Source organism: Seriola lalandi, unplaced genomic scaffold (assembly GCF_002814215.2).
Source record: "Seriola lalandi dorsalis isolate HSWRI2012SDOR001 ecotype SW California unplaced genomic scaffold, Sedor1 jcf7180002054581, whole genome shotgun sequence".
NCBI classification, from domain to species: domain Eukaryota; kingdom Metazoa; phylum Chordata; class Actinopteri; order Carangiformes; family Carangidae; genus Seriola; species Seriola lalandi.
The window spans coordinates 3,299,443-3,314,788 of NW_019525134.1; the positions used below are offsets into that span (position 1 = coordinate 3,299,443).

General features: G+C 42.2%; 1 protein-coding gene across 1 annotated transcript; it reads left to right on the forward strand.

The window, feature by feature from the left end:
- The first annotated feature begins 842 nt into the window (after positions 1–842).
- Positions 843–8,158, forward strand: spns3 (SPNS lysolipid transporter 3, sphingosine-1-phosphate (putative)). Its single transcript, XM_023418217.2, has 13 exons — positions 843–976; positions 1,926–2,172; positions 2,269–2,334; positions 2,677–2,813; positions 3,268–3,419; positions 3,577–3,643; positions 3,732–3,874; positions 4,245–4,397; positions 4,493–4,682; positions 5,605–5,670; positions 5,761–5,859; positions 5,958–6,141; positions 6,756–8,158. Exons 2-13 carry the CDS (start codon positions 1,947–1,949, stop codon positions 6,821–6,823), a joined length of 1,551 nt encoding a protein of 516 aa, XP_023273985.1. The 5' UTR covers positions 843–976; positions 1,926–1,946; the 3' UTR covers positions 6,824–8,158.
- Positions 8,159–15,346: the final 7,188 nt, after the last annotated feature.

A 15,346-nucleotide genomic window follows, 5' to 3' on the forward strand; every position in this document is an offset into this window, starting at 1 on the left:
TGAAACAAGAATTTAAGTTTTATGGCAATAAGCTTGGTGATCTTACGTTAGGCCCCCAAGAGACCTCTGTGGTCCCTTTGTGAGTGAGTCTCCAAAGCAGAGTGTAAGATGAACGTTTCTCTGGTATTCTGTCAGTTTATGAGGATAAAAGTAAAAAATATATAAATGAACTGTAAGGAATGATCATTGAGGTTGTTCGTGTGCACAAAAATATGTAGGTGAAAATCTTTCATCTCACAGATTAACGTCACTTCATGGTCTCTTCTGAGCAAGTTGAAGACAAATATTTTCCATGGATGAGAAGGTGATCCAGCTTTTTACTGTTTGAATTTCATTTGACTGCCATGGGATAAAGGCTTTATAAGATGTAACATCAAACAGAACAGCAATTACCAGAGCTGTGCAACAAGCTTCAGACCACAGATATTAGAGGAAACAATAATAGTTTTGTTTTTTTTCAGTTTTCTGAGGCGCTGCACCACTTTAGCTTTCTCACTCCTCACCCGTAATTCAAATGCATTCTAGGCCACATATTTCTTAGAATTTGAAGACAAACATTTTAAAAGTAGAGGTCACAGGTTATTTTGGGTGATGAGCAGCACCGGCTTTCATTCTTACGCTGTTTGAGGTTTGTGCATAAAGCTGTTAAAAGTTTTTTAAGAGTCCGACCTGTAGCATGTAATGTTATCTAACATAAAGAATGAAAAAGAAAAACCAAAATGAAGACAAGAGAAAAACTGAAAATGATATTTGGCTTGTTTACAGCATTGCGTCACAGTGGAGATCTGTGTGAAAGCATATGACCAACCCAGAGTGGGCTGGTCCCTTCACTAACTTAATATCTCTAGTGGCATGTTAGAGCTCAGGCCCCTTCTTCAGTCCTCAGACACACACTGAGAACCACACCGTCCTCTAAAACCTGCAAATATGGACTTAACTGAGAAGACTATATAAACAAGACATCATCAACAACTAGGTGAGGTGGTTTTTGATCTAAATTTGAATTTGTGTTGGCAGTTTTAGTAGCTGAAGGGTTACACCTTGATATGAATAGAACAACTGTATAAGTGTCAGTGTGTGGGATAAAAAGAGCAAGGTCTTAGGTTCTTGCAGCCAAAGCTGAAGAGAAAAGATTTTACGCACAACAATCTCATTGTTGTCAGAGCAGAAAGCATGGTGACCTTTCTGGAAGTACGCTGTTCCTGTCAGTCTGCACAAAAGAAAACAAATGATTTTACAATATTATGTCTTTTAGATTTCTTATCTTGTTACTCTATGATCTGACAAAACAGGCGTTTTTTATAGTGGTTTTTAGCTCAGTATTTGTTAGGAGTGTACATCGTTCACCCACAGACTTGCCTCATTTCCTTAAATCTATAAAGGGCTCAAAACCCTCTTGCGTTATCACCCAGCGACTGTCCACTGCGGGGTTAAAACTCATTTTGTAAGAAACATGAAATAACTGTAAAGATCTTCAGAAAATCCTCCTTCTCCTTTTTTCTTTTTGACATAGTTGCAACAATTTGTTCTTACACCGTTAAGTAACTGCCTTTTGTGTCATAAAGACTATTTCTAAAGCGTTTCCAAACATTAACTGCTTTCCGTCAAACTAGATTAGTTGACTTCAAACGCAACTCTTAAGAAATGAACTGCACTTCTCACCGCATGGCATTCGGTTGATAAATGCACAACAGGAGAGAGAGAGTCACTTATCTACTGTGATGTGATTAGACTTTAATTTAAAGTTGAATGCAAGAGGGGCTGTACTTTGTATCCGGAACATGTATTTCCCCCTCTCAGTATACAATATAACTCAGTCCTGTCACTGAGCTTTATTGAGTTTTCTAATAAGACTTGTTTCCAAACTACTGTGCACACAGTGCAACATTATTGTCGTTGGTGGGTCATACATTCTTCATTTCCAGGTGGAGAAAGAGCTGCTCACTATGAACGCAGAGGACGCAGTGACGTCCCCCCAGGACGGGCCGACGCCTCGGTGGAGCATAGGCTCCAGCTCCGGGCTGCATTATGGCTCCTTTGCAAACAGCCTTGCGTCCCTTACACCGATGGCTGTGGAAAAACCAGCCATATCACCGAGACGGGCCCATTTAGCCGTAGCTGTGCTCTGCTATCTCAACTTGCTCAACTACATGGAACGGTACACAATAGCAGGTTAGCTGATCACATGACAACACTAGCTGTCAAAAAACACTGCACTGCTGCTAATTTGTTGGGGCTTACACATACATTGTCTTTGTTGTCATTTAGGTGTCCTCTCCAACATTCAGAGATTCTTTAATATAAGAGACAGTACGGCTGGACTTCTGCAAACAGGTATAATGATGCACGGACACACTCACACACCATCACACCTTTGACATATTAATGTTTGAAACACATATTTTCAAGGTTCCTATTTCACCCTGCATTACTTAAGATTGAATAAGGCAACATGTGCTGCAAGTGAATTGCAGAGCACTGCTGCTTATTGCAAGACTTGTGTTGCACATTGTGGTTCTAACTTAGAGATCTTTGCTTTGATACCTGTGATGTCATTGACATTATTCATACAGGAATTATATTTTGAAAAGTTTCAAGAGCGGGGGTTTCTTTCATTGAATGAGTCAGCTTATCACATCATGAAGAAGGAATTAACTTTTGTTCATGCGCTTACAGTTTTTATCTGCAGTTTCTTGCTTTTGGCCCCTCTCTTTGGTTACCTTGGGGACCGCTACAACCGGAAATACATCATGATTGGTGGTTTGAGTGTGTGGCTAGTGACTGCAGCCGGCAGCTCTCTTGTGACTGAGTCGGTAAGTGAGGAACAGATGAGTTCAGATATATAAACTTTACAACAAATAAGAAGCAACGAAGTCACAGGATGTTTCTGCTGTTATTAGTTTTTTCTTCCTCTATTATACAAAGTCATCACGCCGTCACTCGTGAAATAGAAATGAATGAACTGAATTTCAGTGCAATGAGTGTGAGATGGTCAGTTACAAACATGCAGAGCTAATGTCAATAGATGCTTAAACAACATCTAAATAAATGTCAAACATTGTTGTAGATGTGTTTAGTGTACAACATGCACTTCAACATGAAAGTCAATATTCAGAAATTTCTCTTGGAATGAAATTATTATTGTATTAATTGTGCTTTTATTGGCTGTAAGAATGGTGGATGTCAAACTGTGAGAAGATCCTTGTGGTTTATATGACTGAACTATGGTGAAATGCTTCCCCCCCGCCGCTCTCTTGATCTCTTCAGTTATTCTGGCTTCTGGTGCTGTTGCGAGCCCTGGTCGGGATAGGAGAGGCCAGCTATTCCACCATTGCTCCCACCATCATCGGGGACCTCTTTACCGGTGGTCAACGGAGCATCATGATCTGCGTCTTCTACATCTTTATCCCAGTTGGAAGGTTAGAAACAAACTCAATCTAGATCCACGATGATTGTGTGTGTATGATTGATGATCTTTTAAACAGTTCAAAGTAAAATCAACACGTAAAAAGATTGTATTGTTAAGCTTGTTGATGTCATTGTGATCAGTCATATGGTTTCTCCGTGTCTTTTCAGTGGTCTTGGATACATCGTGGGGGCCGGGTGTGCGAACCTCACAGGGGACTGGCGCTGGGCTCTCAGGGTGAGAACGTTTTTTCATTATCAGCAACGTCCGTGTTCATTGACAGAAATAGAGTGATAGGTATCTTAACATGTCTCTGTGTTATCAGATCACTCCCATCTTGGGTCTTGTGGGACTTTTCTTGTTGGTTTTCTTATGTCCTAACCCAGCCAGAGGCGCTGCAGAAACCCATGGACAGGGAGTGGCAGAGCAGACCTCGTACAAGGAGGACGTCAAGTATCTTCTGAAAAAGTAGGACATGGAACAGAACACACACCGGCATATCAGCTCTTATTAATTTTCCACATAAACACATAAAAACAAACATTTCTGATTAGGAAATTTGGTTATTGAAGGCTTGTGAGCAGGCTGTGTACTGAGCGGGACGTAGAGCAGGAAAAATAAACTTGTTCTCGCTCTCTGGTGGACATACTATGTAATAGCTTCACGGTTTTTAAACAATATCAAGTTTCTTTAGTGCAAAATTTTGTTAAATATGCTGTATACCAATATATCTATCCTAACTAATACTGCGGTACTTTAGCACATTAGTCCCTACACTCTACTGAGCCATGATTTTTGATTGATATTTACACATCTTGTTGTGTCACTCTGACTCTAGTAAAAGTTATGTGTGGTCCTCATTCGGAGTTACGGCCATGGCCTTCCTCACCGGAGCCCTGGCTTTCTGGATGCCTACGTTTCTGTCCAGAGCTCAGGTCACTCAGAAGATCCGACCGCCGTGCACCAAGGAGCCTTGTGACTCTACAGACAGGTGCAGCATGACCTTTGACCTCCATCATTTACTTCATTTCCCTCAAAATCGCCACAGAGTTTTAACGACGCTGTCTGCCTCTGCTCCCTGTGCAGTTATATCTTCGGTGCTGTGACGGTGGTGACGGGCATTCTGGGAGCGAGTCTCGGCACCGGTTTATCAAGATGGTTAAGGAACAAGGTGTCAAATGCGGACCCGCTCATCTGCGCAGTAGGCATGCTGGGATCGGCCCCGTGCCTCTTCATCACCATATTCGTGGCATCAGAAAGCATTCCAGCCACTTACGTAAGAGACAAGCTTCCGTTTGTTGGTTTCCTCTGGTGAAATGAAAGTATAGCTCAGCTGCTTCAGTCCAGACTGAAATACGTCAACAACTACTGGACGGATCATCATGAAATTTCGTACTCACATGCTGCTGATGTTGATAATCCTGTTGGCTTTATCTTGAGTGCCGCCATGAGTTTCACATTTTTGGTTTTAAGTGAACTGCCTTGACAGCTATTGGTTGGATTACACATGCTTAAGTGATCCCTTAACTTTCCATCTAGTGCTCCAAGTGCTGCTATGCAACCTCACAGTGCTGCAAGCACGACACTTAGTCTTGCGTTACTCAGGGGTTTTAGAGTATGAGATCCTAATGTGGCTCGACCTAAATGACAAATGTAACAAACCTGCCATCAAATGAGTTAATCTACATTAAATGCTTATAGAATGTATTCCAGTTAGTCTTGTTTTAAACTAAGGATTATCTGTGTCACAGTTTCTACTTTACATTATGGAAGTATAAAAAAACTCAAAGTCAGAACTTCCCCTAACTGTGATGAAGAAACCACACAGCTGTAGACGTTCTGTATTTCTTCCAGCAGAGATGTAGGTCCAGTAATGAGTGGTGTCTACACACACAAGCACACAGCACAAGGACTAAACAGTCGCCTCAAAGTTTTTCAGATGGATTTTCCTCAAATCCCCTGAACTTGATTATAAATTCTAACCGAGATGCACTTGAACTCTAAAATACTTTTCATCAAATGTGACAGCCATGGCATCTGCTGTGGATGTGTCACTCAGTACAGGCAATACAGCTCCAACGACATGTTGTAACAAGCTCATAAATAATGTTTAATAATGTCAAAAAGTGTAGAACAAAAACCATTTCATTGATGCATTTATCACTTGTTCACTGGGTGTCCCAACTGTCTCGTTTCAGGTATTCATTTTCTTAGGTGAATTATTGCTGTCACTGAACTGGGCTGTTCTCGCTGATATACTGCTGGTGAGTTCGAATGGTTTGTTTGGGAATAAAACGATAAAACGATCTGCTGAAACCTGAAGCTGACGAGTTGTTCTGTTACTTTTTTACCAGTATGTTGTCATACCAACCAGAAGGGCGACAGCTGAGGCCCTACAGATTACGGTCTGTCATCTCCTGGGTGATGCTGGGAGTCCGTACTTAATAGGAACGGTGAGAGATAGTTCTACTTTCCCATATTTAACTTCCTTTTAACTTTACTGATTCGTCATCTTTGTATCATTGAGCACCAATGCTTTTTCCACAAGTAGATCTCTGATGCTATACGCAAAGTTAAACCTGGAACCGATGAGTGGAGCTTCCACAGTCTGAAGTACAGCCTCCTGGTCTGCCCGTCTGTGGGAATCCTGGGTGGACTGTTTTTCCTCATGACTTCCCGCTACATTACTGAAGACAGGAAGGCAGCTCAGGAGTTGATTGCAGGAGCTGGAAATGGTCAGTTACAGTCCTTTTATTCTCATCTGAACAACAAAACCCCAAAACTGGCCACATGTTCAAATCAATACACAATCTGAGAATGTTTAAATTTATATTTCCATCGAGGATTTTTGTGTGGGAGACACACAAGCACATGGTGAAGTCCTCTCCAATGTGTTGCTGAAGAACAGTCCTCCGTTCAGCAGGACAGCACACTTCTAATGCGGTTAAGAAGAAATTCCCCTTATCTGCACACATGCCCGGATGACACACTGGCAGCTCAGAGATAGAGATGGGCAAAAGCTAATAAAGACGACATTGTCTTTCTGACCTCATTCTCTCCATTCTGTTGGACTGTTAAATGTTTGAGGCCGCTGCACCAACACGGCGCCTCAGTGGGCATCACCTCTGCAGATAAGAGCTGGTTTCCTCTTAACATGGTCTCACATACACTTCTCTGATCCTGGACCAATGTATGTGTGTGTGTGTGTGTGTTTATCAAGTCACATAGTTTTCATGTCATTCTAATGAGTGTTTCCTACTTTAATTTAAAACATGTTTTGTTTTTGTTTGTTTCTTCGTGTGTGTGTGTGTGTGTATGTGTGTGCGTGTGTGTGTGTGTGTGTTAACAGAGGGTCCCCCACCTCAGCCGAATCCTGCACCTGAACCCTCCATGGAACTGAGCAACAGTAATAAGTAAAACTGGAGAAAAGCTGCCATTAATTAATTTATCTGTAAATATCTGAAGTTAAGTTAAAAACCACTGGTGTGGAGAAAAGGATGTCGCAGCTGATCCAAACGGGTCCTTTTCCGTCACTTTACAGCCGCACACTGATGACAGATGCAGAGAAAACTTGTTAATTCACACTGTCGGACCAGGAAATGCCTTTTTAAAAGTGTGTGTCTGTTCACTCAGGCTTATAATTGTATTTTATGCAATTGAAGTCGAGTCAGTTTTATTTATAGATCACAAAATCACAACTTTGCTTAAGCGCTGTACAATCTGTGCAGCAGATAAAACCCTGCAGAGCAAAAACTCACCTGTAAAAACTCAGGGGAAATAAAGAAAAAAGAAGAAAGTGGAGACACTGACATTTAACAATAGGCCTAATAAAAAAGTCATAAGTTGTTTTTTTTATTGTAACACCTCAGTGAACTTTCACAGTGGAAGCAGGTTACATTATCATTACAATATTACCTCCCATTCAGGGGCACTGCGCAGTATACTTGAAAAGTAAATTCTTATATTTTCTGAATGGAAATGTTGTTTTTAACTTATCAATAAATTTGATGCTTTTGTTTTGCTTGACAAACTGTAATAACTGTACACCCAGCCGTCTTTGCTGGATACATCAACACCAGAAACTCTACAAAAAAGAAACAGGAAATGAGCTGACTCATCAAAAATCATCACAAGGGTAATGGGATTATACAGGTGCATTTGCCCATTACAGTCTGAAACATACAGCTGAAGAAACCCTCAGGTTTCTGCATCAGCCTAACGAACAGCCCCGCCTCAAGGGAACTGCTTTGCTGACACCAGAATTTCAAAATGGCCAACGGAGTTCAATCCATGTGCGACCATCATCCACCTGTTTTTCTTTCCTTAATGATGCTCTGTGAATTTTGCTGACACCCGTCAGTGCACATGAGGCCAGTTTGCGCTGCAGATTCTCCAGCTCAGTCAAGTTCATAAACCCCGGGCAGATTATGCTGAATTTGCCCCAAGTATCCACATTGAGGATAATCAGATTAACTTCTCCATCTATGATTGTCCCGGCCGGCATCCATGCAGCTGCTGCCTCCTTAATGAGGAGCAGAGGGGCCCCCGGCTGGACCACAGCATATGCACATCATGGAGCTACAGATACACGACTTCCATTCTCTACTCTCTAGTATTTACTATGACAGCGGCTGGAAAATCCATCATAATTCTGTGTTCACTCCCCATCTCAGTGGTGCTGCCCCGAACATGAGGCAAAGCTCTGACTGTATGTTGTGCTCAAAAATATTGAACAAAAAAGTCTAGTCTCTCTATTTTCTCCATGTTTATTAATTAATTAATTTATTTTTTGAGTGTGTCCACAAGATGGCGCAGCTGCGTCACTGTAAGAAAGGCTATCAGGAGGATCGGGTGACGGGGCCGTAACACGAGCACAGCACACACTGAAGTTAGCAGTTTTTCACTTCTGCACATGCATGACCCCAAAAATAACTCATTAACCATTTCTCCCCGACGTTAGAGGGTCCCCTCGTAAAACTGACACGGCTGCCTCTCACAGCTGTCTGTGTGTTGTGTTGGCGTGTTCAACAACCATGCGAGTGTCTGCCTTTGACATTTTGCTCTCCAGTGGAGTGTTTACTTTGGATATTCACTGAACCCTAAACTGTGAGAGTGAGTCTGTGACCCCTGCCGAGTTCATGGAACACGATAGGTGGTGACCCTCGTCATCTTAAGCTCGGCTGCTCTTGTCAGAGACGATCGCAGACCAGGCAAACGGGACATATTCACGTAGCCCAGTATGACAGCGGCCTGTCAATCCATGTCTAAAGCGTTCAGACAGCTGTTGCAGAAGTGTCTAACATCCCCTGGCAAATCCTAACAGCTGCATGTCATTGCGTGTTGGCGTTGTTTTGTTCTGGAGTAAACCGCACAGGGAGGTCAGAGGTCATTGCTCTTGTCACTCTCAGGTACAAGGTCATGCAGTAATTGGGCTGCACTGTCATCATATCATTGATTAGTCTCAATAGCTGCTGCAGAGACTGAAGTGGAATCTTGTAGCAGAATTCATTTGCTGATTCATGACATTCATTTTTTTGTCCAAATATTTCCCATAAAAGCTGAAGCTGTTGACTGAACTTGACATTGACAGATAGATGAAAGCTGCAGGTCAAGGACGCGGAGCCATTGTTAAGGGTTTCATTGCTTTATCGTGGAATTCACTGGTACTTCCTTTTGTTTTTGAACATCTCAGCCTTAAGTTGTAATTTTCCAGAAGTGATGTGATTACTCAGTATGCTGAGGGAATAGACTGGGCAGCAGGACATGTATGTGGAATAACAAGCAAGCACACACGCACACTCAAAGGTATGTGGAAAACATTTCAGAGGTAACAGTTCAACCTGCAATTAAAACACAATAGGTATTGTGCACCATGTTTCTGAGCACTTTATCTGCATACCTCTCCGTTTCCCCTGTCGACCCTGGCTGCACAGGAAACTGTCACAATGGCTAATAAATTGTCCAGGCCGATCAATGAGGGAGCAAGGCGGAGAGCGGATACAGTCAGTGTTTACTCAGGGATGGCGAACATTTTTAGTCGTGAAAACAGACTATGTTTTTGGGACGTAGTGAAATAACACGCAACATGGGAGCAGTCCATAATCAGAACGCGGTCCTGATATCAATAATAACCACAAAATGGCTCATGTGCATCACACATATTTATTGTAAGAGAAGAGAGAGGTTTGTGGTGTTATAGATTAGCTGCGGAAAAACGATAAGAGTCAGAGCACATTTGTGGGTGTGATGTTGCACTCTTTCCTTATCGCCAGTAAACTGCTGCGGTGACATGACATCATGTAGAGGAAGAGCCTCCTTCGCCCTCTGGACGGCCCCTTATTTGGACAATTACATCATATGGGGCCTTCCTGTCTTTACACCTCAGCTAATAAGGGCAAATATATGTCTCTGTTTAGAGTTACCTCTACAAAATACACAGCTCTGTGTGTATTTGATGATGCACAAATGAAATGTGTTGATTGGACTGTGGGTGAAATTTCACACAGGCATGCACAGATGCAAGATTTTTTTTTTTTATTGCTGGCGTTAATTAACACAGTGGTTTAGTGATTGTAAATGCAACTAAGCCAGTTGCAGTCAAAGGATCAAATGTTACTGGGAGAAAAATAACACAGTGGAAAAAAATGTGTTATTTCCATCCTGCTATGAAAAATGTGTTTGATATTTTTAGGTAATACTTCAACAAAGTGAAGGATTCTTCCTGTTTGTGTATGATTAACTTTATATTAGGCTGTAAAGCAAACCAATAAAGCTTTTTCTGACTGTCATGCCAGTGACTTTGTCTGGAGCAGCGAGCACAAATGTGGACTGCAACGGAAATGCAGCCAAATCTGAGGTTTGGCCTATAATGGCATATGCACATTCTGGTCCTATGTATTTAGCATTCCTGTTTCGGAGGCTTGCTGGCCACTGGGCTGGAGAGAGCTGATTCACAGACACAGCCATGGCAATGGGGTAATTACAAAGAGCCATGCAGCCTATAAATATGAGCCACAGCATCAGGCAGATCTGCAAGTTAGTCTCAGCCACATAGTAGCTCAAATTTCACCAATTAGGCAAAGCTTGATGCAAGTTTTTCGGCTGCATGAAGAATGCAGTTGGAGGGGAATTATTCAAACAAAAAAAAAAGGCCGACATGATGATATTGAGGCAGACAGTGGAGTCAGAGCTGGTTTTACCTCCCAGACAGATCAACTGAGACTGATGACCCAGGACCAAGTAGTCCAGCTTGGATGGAGCTGTCGAATAAATAATTAAATGAGCAGATAAGAGACGCCGTCTCTTGCCCCTGAACACTATATTTAGTTGCTGCTCTCTCTCTGCCTCCTGCTGCTTCTCTGTACAGTATAGCCCCCCCAGATAAGACTTCCATGGAGTGGAGACATCAGCCCAGATCTATTCAAATCCTCAGCTGCTCCTCCACCAGGCAGTCTGTTGCTTGAGTTTGGAAGTGTGCACAGCAGGAGGTGGGTGGGTGGGAGCGAGGTAGCTCCAAGCAAGCTACTGTCAGGCACAGAGGTCAGGAGGTCACAGTGGACGAGGAAAGGTCAGAATGGCAGAGCCCACACCTCGAGATCGACCCGAGCCGAGACGGCTCCGTCTCCAAAAACAAATGTATGTGAAGAGAGCGGATGTCGGGTGGTCCAGAGCCACCTGATGTCAGTGAAGGCAGCGTGCTCACACCGTCTCAAACATGTGTTGATGATAACAGCTTAGTCTTAACAAGGTCTCTTGTTGGGCACATGCAAATATTTAGGCAATTTGACATTATGGTATTGAAAGGGAGGCTGTGTTAATACTTGGATACTACATGAATGGACTCTCTTCTACTTACTGGCCTGTGTGAAACGAGTCCAGTTAGATGCTTCATTGCCTGATCACTGAGTCAGCCAGTTCTACCAGTTGTATGAATTGATGACATGCATCACACAGAAATGAACTAGAACATTTCTCCTCCAAGAATGCACTCCAATTGAATTTGTTGAGCTGAAACGGAAGCCAGAGAAGTGAGTATACAGAGTGATATAACGATGAACTACAAATGACTCCATAGTATTTGAAGAGAAACATCAGAATTAGAATTACACACGTTTTAGTTTTTATCAGGAGGAGGCAGGACTCGAAGGAAAACAAGTGATGGATTTGCTCTTTAGATTTGTTCAGTCCAGTTTCAGTGTCTACCTGATGGATGCAACCAAAAATGTGACATTTGTATTTTTAAGGGATTAAAACCATACATGACTTTAATCGTCATGTACCGAAACACAAAGGAGAGAACACAAACACAAATGTACAGCTGGTTGTTTCTTTTCTTACCTAAACCAAACACGGAGAGGCTCTTTAAAGTGTACAGTATACAGTACATGTACTGTACAGCACATAGTGTTCTCAGGGAAACTGGGACACTTGGTCCGTGGTGCAGGAAAAGGAAACGTATCTAATTTAACTGGATGTAAATTTGGCTGATCGGAGGAACAATAGGAGAACCACAAACTAGCAGTGTGATTCCTGTGTTTGAAAGTTTCTTTGATTGACTTTAATTGCTTAATGTTTTGTTAATTTATTTCACTTGAATACCAGAGCCATGTTTGATATAAGAAAAATGTAAAAGATAGAGAATATAAAATAGTTATTTACATAAATTAAAAAGCGACAATCAGATGAAATCACCCTCACTATCAATTACACACAGTGAAGATGACTCTGAGACTCTGTGTGCAGCTTTTGGAGGAAAGAATTGAAGAGCAGAACTGTGGGAAGGATTACCAAGATAACCACAAACAGAACCAGTTTTACACTCATGTAACTGCCTGGACAAGTTAAACAGGAGCTGAGATAATATTCTGACTCTTTTACTGACCTGAAATAGTTTACTTGATCAATTTTGTTTATTACAGCAAAACCATGAGAAACATGCTGAACACGCTGCGGGTTCTTGGGCCAAAAGAGGTGGAGACATTTGTACCAGAGCTACAGCTGATAGACACACGTGTCAGTGGGACATTTAAACTTTACTGGCAGACTCATGGTAGAACGCAGAGAGCGTCAGCTTTATCGTCCTGTGGGCACTGGGCCTAGCGATTAGCAGGTTATCTCCCATCCTGCACTGGAGGCTTTGCCCTGAGCTGAGACAGGAAGGAAAGCTGGGGCAGTGACTCAGTGGCCCCAGGCCACATAGTAGAATAATGCGAGAGATAGGTCCAGGTCCTCCGAGCCACTCTGCACGATGGAAAAACACACAGGATCCCACAGACATGAGCCGCATATCAAACACATCCCAAAGAAAGGGGAGGGGAGGAGGGGGCTCCAGAGAGGGAGACAGGAACAACTGTTTGCTGGGGCTCCCGCCTCAGCCCCTCCACATCAGACCACTGGCTGGCTTGGCTCTCGTCTCTTTTCCTGCATCCTCTTATCCTGGATGTCAGTCTGCAGCGTTACAAAAGCAATTCTTGTCAGTATCACTTGATCATTTTCTGCGGAGCCTGCCAGGCTGCGCTGTTTGCATCATACTTTCCAGATTCGAACAGAGGGGGTTTTCAGACATCAAAGTTATTGGGAAGTAAGTGGATAATTGCTTTGAAAGTAGTTCTGCGAAACAAATGCGTGGACGGGCTTTAGGTTTTAGTCGCAGATCTTTCTCATTCCAATCTAAATAAAACAATACAGGTCAACTAAGTGCATGTGAATGCATTCAGACCTCAGCTCTGATGCCCTGCACAGCAGAGGCCAAGCCAGGATCCAGCCTCCCTCATCTTCTACCCAGCTACCTCCCCCCAGACTTTGTTTAGCCCCTCGCTGGTTCTCTAAATCTCATCTCTGTGTGCTTGTGTCTCAGTGAGGTAGAATAAAACTTCTAGCAGGGGATGTGTGTCGCACAGTCATTAGTAGGCTACACGGTTCATCAGGGGCCCCTCTGGCTCCCAGCAAAATCAAGCTAAACTTGTCAGGACGGCCTCCTCTGCACGCCCACCTTTCACACGTACACTGAACTCTGCTCTCACATTAAATCAGCACGTCAGCTCGTCCTCTCACCTTTCTCTTCAAATCCCATCACTATGCCTCGGTCCAGACTAATAAAATCCCCTTAACGCTCCACTTTCTGTGACATACAGTCGATCATGTGCACGACGGACTAGTCTGCAACAATTAGCTGGAGATATTTCACATCCTGTCTGACAGAACACAGATGGCACCAGAAAACCATTCTGTGGACTCTCCGTCATCTCACAGCTCGCCACCGTCATTTGTTTCACAGGCTCATTTCATAAAATGTGATAGCACCGGAAATAATTAGGTGAGAATGCTTATTCATTTTTGAAATAATCAAACAACATGACGTGCAACGTTTCAGGACTCACCTTCCTCAGATATATTTAAGCCTCGGTTGTAATTAGTTGAATATAAACTGCAGCATTAATAAAGGGAGTCATATTCAAATTGTGTATGAGATCAGCAAAGAGCAAAGTCCCTGCAGCCGTTGAAAGCTTCGCATGTCTTCCTGCTGTAGACTGTGATGAAGCTGGGGGCAGTGGTGGCTGCTGAAACTGTCACAACTCTGCCAGTTGTTTTGTGTTCATCTTTTCTTAACCGAACCGGATGATTTTTTTTTTTTTCCCTGAGTTCATTCTGTAACCGCCGGGAAAACCACAGACAAACACGTCCAACAGTAGGATCCATCCAGCTTTATTCTCCTCCCACCGCAGCGCCCTGGGCAGCTCGTTGGGATGAAGATCTTTTCCAGAAAACAGTTTACAAGTAAATGTGACTTATACATTTTCATCACGGTTGCTCACACACAACAAGTTTACTCTGTCTAATTTTTTTTTTTTTTTTCCTTTTTAGAGCAGGAATAATTTGGTGCAAAAACTGGGTCAGAGTGATTCAGTCAGTGGTTTCATGGTTCTACTATTCTGGTGTGTGAAAAATAACTACTGCTGTTGTCTTCTGTGAAAACATCTCCCAGATGTGTGCAGTGCAGGAAACCCAGGAGACGAGCAGGAGATTGAAATTGACAAGAAGCTCGGCCCTGAGATGGAGTTAAAGTGAAGTTTTAGGTAGAATTCTCTATTTTTTTTGTCAGTGTGAAGTCAGACTTTGCTGAGTCCTAGCAGGAATTCCACAGCAGCTATTGTCTGACTGCTGAGCACATCTCCAAGGATGCTGTAAACTACAGGACGTTGGATATCATACCTCTCCCTATCTTGTTTAATCACTAGAATGAGGATATTTCCTTAATTTTTTTACCATAGAAAATAATAAAATAAAATATCAACATGCAGTTATACAGTATAGGATGATAATACTGTATTTAATTATAAACAGATAAAAATACATGGATCCCTCTCTTGTCTCGATATCTGTATTTTTTTTTAAATTATGTCACAGAATATTTTGGTTTTCATTACAGGGATTCATAATGAATGATTCTGATGATGTCTGATAATATTTGATGATATTTGATGACTACTGCCCCCACATGACAAGCTCAGTGGGAGTTTAGGACACACAAAAATGACTCCACTGAAACTCTCATTTCTTCTTTCTGCTTGCTTGAAAAACAGAGTTAAATAAGTGTGGACCTTTATCCATATTTAGTAATTAAAGAAAAATGATTTGACACATTGTAATTTGCAGTAATAAGTTATGCAAATTATTTTAAGTGACCTTTAAAGGTTCTGTTCTGTTTATTGTGCAATTTATCAATTCAAATGCACTTCTGTCAGAGATCAGCTGTTTGTGGTGGGAAACCAGTGTTGCTTAGTTGAACTGAAACTTTATTTGACATCTAAATGAAATGAACTCAAATGAACTCAAAAGCAATATGATCTTTTTGGTCAGTAATTAGTCATCAATTAGTCATGTTATTCATTGAGCCATGTGCAGCCCACCTCTCTGCACAAAGACACCTTTGACTTTTCA

Coding starts and splice junctions, on each gene's coding strand:
- spns3 (XM_023418217.2), top strand. CDS start 1,947: ATGAACGCAGAGGACGCAGTGACGTCCCCCCAGGACGGGCCGACGCCT. Junction 2,814..3,267: donor GCTCTCTTGTGACTGAGTCG/GTAAGTGAGGAA, acceptor TGATCTCTTCAG/TTATTCTGGCTTCTGGTGCT. Junction 5,671..5,760: donor TTCTCGCTGATATACTGCTG/GTGAGTTCGAAT, acceptor CTTTTTTACCAG/TATGTTGTCATACCAACCAG.